This window comes from Aegilops tauschii, chromosome 4 (genome assembly GCF_002575655.3).
Source record: "Aegilops tauschii subsp. strangulata cultivar AL8/78 chromosome 4, Aet v6.0, whole genome shotgun sequence".
In the NCBI taxonomy this organism is placed as follows: Eukaryota; Viridiplantae; Streptophyta; class Magnoliopsida; order Poales; family Poaceae; genus Aegilops; species Aegilops tauschii.
The window spans coordinates 54,389,546-54,395,468 of record NC_053038.3 but is presented as its reverse complement, the minus strand read 5'-3'; the positions used below and the strand labels follow the sequence as shown (position 1 = coordinate 54,395,468).

Here is a 5,923-nt window from a genome sequence, read left to right as displayed (position 1 = left end):
CGTCACCGCTTCCAGCTTGGATCGCTACCCACCACGTGTCGGCGGTGGTGAGGCTGCAGACTGCTGCACGCGGCCTCCTAGCGCGGCGGCGTGTGCGGGAGATGCGTGGTCTGCAGCTGCCGCTCCTCCCAGTTGCGCTTCGTTGTGCAAAGGACCTCGATCTCGTCCGCTGCGTCGGGGATCTTGGGCATGCGGTTTTCCCACGGGCGGCGGGCATGCCGTTTTCCCCACGGACAGCGACCTCAAAGTCTGCGACATCGGTGGTTGGGGGGCGCACCCCTCCTCGCCATTCTCCATCGAAAGCCCTCCACTCTTCTTTGTGGGGTGCAGACCAACAGCCGTCCGGCGGGGAGAAGGCATGGAGTCACCGACAGGAGCGCACCGCGTAGCACCACTGCATTCCGCCGCCGACCGCCGCGAGGGCGCCTCTGCTGGTCGCTCTTGCGACCACTTCCAGGTGGCCATACACATACACTCCTTTTGTCCAAATGGTGTCCATGGAATCCAGGTGGCTGTACACGTGCACGTCCGACATGCGGATGGTGTCCACCTTATGTTCAGGGGTCCAAAATAAAGCGTCCTAGTCCATTTCAGGTTGAGAGTAATAAAACAAGCCGAGATGTAAAAGGCTTGTTTTTAGGTGTTAGGTTTGTGTTGCGTCGAGTCATGGTTATAAGTTGGTTAGGTTGCAGCTCGAGGACAAGCTGCATATCCAGGTGGGGTGTAGTGTTAGAGTACGTAATGGGTCTGGGCTGGCGGTATAGCCCGTTAGTCTTAGGGTTAATTAGATATAAGGGTCGCTTGCTTAGGGATCAAGTAAGCCTTGCTGGGGAGTCAAGTAAACCTCTCTATATAAGAGGAGAAGATGTATCAATCTAATCAAGCAAAAATTAAAAAGGAAATCCCTTCCCTCTTGCCCGGTCGTGGGCAAAAAGACCCCCGGCCGACCCTCTCGCGCCCTTCTACTAGCAATACCATAACAGTATCCATCATCCTTCAGCATGCAGATCTCATGCAGGATTGCCTCCACATTATTTTACTTCATTTGGTATGGAGCTGTGCACTGATTCAACGTAAGGGTCTTGGAGGAAGTTGAAGTGCAAGAATGAGTTATCATTTCTGAATGCGTATGGATGGACATACGAAGCATCATGGTTTACAGGCTTAGCATTGCACTTGACATCTATGTACATAGTAAAAGAGAGAAATGTGTTATAGCTATCTCAGACAGCTCACCTGAAGATTCAGAGCATGTGCTTGTGCAACGAAATCGGTCGGAGGCCCTAAGTAGTTGTTTTCTGGGGGGACAATTGTGTCTTTCCATGGCCCAATGTTACGTACTTCCTTATGAACACGAGAGCTAACTCATAGTACGACTGCACGTTAAAAATTGTCTTTGGTAACAAAGCGTTTTTGTAGAAAAAACCGTCAGTGCTTACTGCTGATATTAATTACTCCCTCCGTCTCATAATATAAGAACGTTTTTGACATTAGTGTAGTGTTAAAAACGTTTTTATATTTTGGGACAGAGGGAGTACCTGGTTATTCCTAGTATCAAAAAGCTCTTATATTATGAGACGGGGGGAGTAGTATCTTGAGTCCGAAAACTGTTGATATTAGTACCTGGTTAGTATTTTGAGTCCAAACCGTGGTATCATCTATTAGAAAAAAAAATTTAGAGCTTTTCATGATTGAGATGTGAATGAGTGAAGTTGGAGCATAGGACAGGATGAATACTGGCTGCTTGAGCCAATCTTCAAACATGTGTTCGCCTTTGTAACCATACTTCAGAAGAGTCTCGACGATCCTGTCCTCAAACTTTTGCCACCTGACCACTTTACGTACATGATTACTCAATAATCATACATTGAATTTTCCAAAAAGACATCCTCTACGTAGCAGTTGGTTCACTGCTTAACAATACAAACTGTTCTCAGAAACTGTACAGCAAGCATCCGATTAACAGTGCCTTGAAACTAGTTAACTATTCAAGACAGATGGACTACATGAGTTTCTGATTCAGTTAAACTAGTTCACTATTCAACGAAGCTAATTAAGCGTCTATCCCATACAAATAAGTAGCCATATTTAAGAAAAACTGATATATTTTTCTAAACACCGCCTTAAGCACTTTGCATTGTACAAGGCCTAAGAAGTAGCAACATAACCAACATTTGAGCTTGGATTAGAAGGACACTCTCGCCGACGTGGAGTTTCTACCCCCGAGCTCAAATGCACTCTAATGACTATAAAACCAAAAAAGAACAATAAAAAATATTTGAATTTTGTTGCCAACACAAGTTGAATGCTTTACATACGTGCAAATTTACGTGAAGAACTTACATTCCTAACGCTCTGGGCAAAAAATAAAATCAATGCTCCAACTAGATTATTTTTGAAAGCATTCCGAAGTGCTGATTTTGTTATTTTTGCCAACTTCCACGAATGTTGTTACATCGCAGAAATTTGCACACAGTTAGAAAATTAAGCAATGTTTGTTGTAAAAAAATCAGATTTTTTTGAATTTATTTTCTACTTTTTTAGCTCAGGGTTATGACAGTTTTGCAGCCTAAGTTGACCTACGGCAAAGTCTTGGTTATCTATAGTGTGGGTTGAATCAATGATCGCCTACGGTAAAGTTAAAGTTGTTTCACAGTTTAAAGATGGAAGGAGTGATGACGATAACGCCTACCCTCTTTGGGGTCGTGTGAGTGGGCTACCCTTATGTGTTCATAATTAATCAGGCAATCTGGTTTTCACTCATACACATAATTAATCAGGCAATCTGGTTTTCACTCGTAATTAAGCAGGCAATCTGGTTTTCACTCAGCTTCCCTAATTAACCAAGCAACTATTTTCTTCCTAAGAAATCCTGTCATTTCAAAAAAGTAATCTTGGTTTTAAGTTGCATATTTAGTCATTTTGTTCTGATGATAATGCCTGTGTTTTAGTTGTTGGGATTGCGTCTGGAATGTCACCGAACGAGATGCTAGGTATGATTTTCGTTCAGGAAACCTCAACTTTGCCATTCTTTAGCCACAACATAACGGAATCAAAGCATTTCATCTAAACAATAGAAATTAGACTGTTAATTCAACACAACCGTAGATTTGTGGCGACCTAACAGCAAACTGGACATGAACTTATTACTCATAGAACACAAGTGCTCAACTCAAAAAGAACGTCTCATAGCCCTGCCGAGAAATGCTTCAAACACCAACTTAACAAGAAACCCACAAGTCTGAGTACAAATAATCCACAAGCCTGATCATAAGGCACACAACGAAAATGGGCATGGAACCACCATTACCCTGCTCAGCCACTACCACGTCCTTAAACTACCATCATGTCACCAAAGGCGCGCATCAAAAAGATGGATCCAGCAAATATCCCCGCAGCCTTTAGCACTCTCTGTAAATCAAAAGCAACAAAGAGAAGTGGTGTAATTAGCATAAAATTTTCACAAAACATTTGGGAAGGTCGCTAACAAACATAGATTCATTATGAGCTGAAATTTGGCCATAACTTTGATTCTCCACTAACATTGGGTGCCAAGTTATGGATTCAGGCTGAGGGCGTTTTAGTTCTGCTATGATCCAGATCAAATTACAGTTCAAAGTTTCAACGGTCAAAAGACAGAACTCCAATTCAAGAGTACAAACAAATATAACACGCATATATTTTTAAATTAATTAGTCAATCCAGATACACAGCATATGCCATGCACAAGTTTCCAAAGTTGAGCTAATCACCCAGACACATAGTAGAGAGCCAAGTATGAGTTCCAGATTGCTCTAAATGATGCAAATTTGAATACACTCCAGCTAACCCAGTGGTAGAGTTTTAACTGGTAAATTACGAGATTCTATTAATTTCCATCACAGCAGCCACACTAACGCAACCATTACACAGTACTACTGTCTGGTGTTTGGACAGGGTTAGCTCAATTCAAAGAAACTAGCACAACGCAATACGCCAATAATATTTTTTCATGGTCACATCTCTGGCCTCCGTTTGTATGATGATGTTCCTATATGTTTAGTTACGGAGTTGAAATATTGCCAACTGGCGGTCTAACACGGACAACATTTTCTTGGAATGTCTGACATTGTCCCTAAATCCAGGGCCCCCTTTCCAATAGTGTTCACGGATAGGTATGGTGGGTGTTGCAGTCACTAGTAAGGACTGAAGATTATGTGGTAATGATTATTATTATGCAAACCGAGATAGTGGTGAAGGCCAGGGAGATATCTAATTTCTAATATGAACGGTTTAGGGTTTCCTAATGAGAAGTAAGTAAATTATCAGCTGAAAGCCTGGAACTGCTATGAAGTAAGTTGACTTGCTTCTGAAGCTAAAACAGCCATGAAGAGGTGGCACTTTTTTTTTTGACAAAGCTCAAATTCCACTGTCTAGAAGGCAGTAGGCCTTTAACTTGCAATAACGACGCCTAATCTGGCAGGTTTCCAAATGTAAGAGGCAGAACAGTAAGGCACTACGAAGATGCTAAGATTTAGCTCCAGAAAGAACAATTGTGATTCTCTCTCTCTCAATCAATATCGCAATAAAAATACACTCGAAAAAGGGGCCTTAGCTACAGCAACAGTGAAAAACAAAAAGATAAAACCAGGTCAATAGCTTTAAAACAAAAACAACAGGCAATGTAACAAGTACCAGATGACGAGACCAGGTATTTCGGTGATTAAAAGAATTTTCTATGTAGGCGCACGTAATGAATATCCCCTGCCAGTAGGCCTTTCAGGGAAACTGAAAAATTCATCCTAATGGTCATCTAGTGTTCTTTTGCAGGGACAGGAGAGCACTAGATTTTGCATCAACCTATTTCTCTTGCATAACCATAGTAGATCAGGAGAAGAATCGTGAATTTGTTCTTTGTTCTACAGGACCCAACCTAGCTAACCAGGGAAACACAGCCATTCAGGCAACATAACTGGTTACAGCAAATCAATCCCTCTAGCACACTATTCCTCGAGATAGTGGCTGGTATGATTTCTACGAGGAAGCATGCGCGTCAACTGGGGAAAAATAAATAGGGAAACGAACTAGGCGGATCTAAGATTAACCACCAGCAACGTAATCGCACCGAATAAAAGCAGCTAGATCGCCTACGTGCGCCGCTAATCGTCTCAATCGCGCTGAACAAAAGCAGGAGAGCTATTACAGCTACCGGCGCAATCGCACGCGGAGACAACAGGAAAACGAAGAGCAGAGCAGAGCACTTGGGAGGGGGGGAGGGGGAGGGGGCGGGGAGGGGGTGCGTACATAGTTGACCGCCCACTGCTCCTCGTCCATGACCTGCGAGTTCCACAAGCTCTTGAGCTTCTCCACCGGCGCAGACGCCATCGCCGCCGGTCGGGTCGGATCGGATCGGATCGAAGGTTTGGGAATACGGGGGTTTAGGGTTTCGCTTTTTCCTCCTCTCGCTTCTTCTTTTTCTTGGCGAATCTCCCTGTTTCCTCTGCTCCGCCAGCTTATAAGATCGTGGTTTGGGCTTTGTTGCTGGTACTATCGGGCCGTGCTGCCGCAGGCGATCTGGACACTGTATTACACTTAAAAAGAACCTCATGGGCCTGCACTGTCTCTACGCTAAAAATAAACAAAGCTGTAAACCTCACGGGCCTTTTACTATCGTGAGCCCACACACGACTACGCCTCTCTCACCCTTTTTATTTCACTGCATTCAGCCCACTAGAAATCAGGTTCGAACATACTCCGTCGGTAGTGGTGATCTTAAGGATCTAAAAAAAAAGTAGTGGTGATCTTAACGCTCTTATGTTTTTTTACAGAGGGAGTACAAAATGACTATGCACACAATTCTTGGTGGTATGAAAATTGTACAAGGGCTCAAAAAAATGAAAATTGTACGATGATGAGTCCATCGACGCGTTGCAGTTTGATCATA

General features: G+C 43.4%; 1 protein-coding gene across 1 annotated transcript; it reads right to left on the bottom strand.

Annotated features, from left to right (window-relative positions):
• Positions 1-3,044: 3,044 nt before the first annotated feature.
• Positions 3,045-5,517, bottom strand: LOC109755190 (mitochondrial import receptor subunit TOM5 homolog). Its single transcript, XM_020314088.4, has 2 exons — positions 5,284-5,517; positions 3,045-3,411 (listed from the first exon to the last, which is right to left on the bottom strand). Exons 1-2 carry the CDS (start codon positions 5,362-5,364, stop codon positions 3,334-3,336), a joined length of 159 nt encoding a protein of 52 aa, XP_020169677.1. The 5' UTR covers positions 5,365-5,517; the 3' UTR covers positions 3,045-3,333.
• Positions 5,518-5,923: the final 406 nt, after the last annotated feature.

Excerpts from the sequence above, each read along its gene's own strand:
- LOC109755190 (XM_020314088.4), bottom strand. The coding sequence starts at position 5,364 with ATGGCGTCTGCGCCGGTGGAGAAGCTCAAGAGCTTGTGGAACTCGCAG. Across the intron at positions 3,412-5,283 it reads AGCAGTGGGCGGTCAACTAT|AGAGTGCTAAAGGCTGCGGG; the intron begins GTACGCACCCCC and ends TTTGATTTACAG.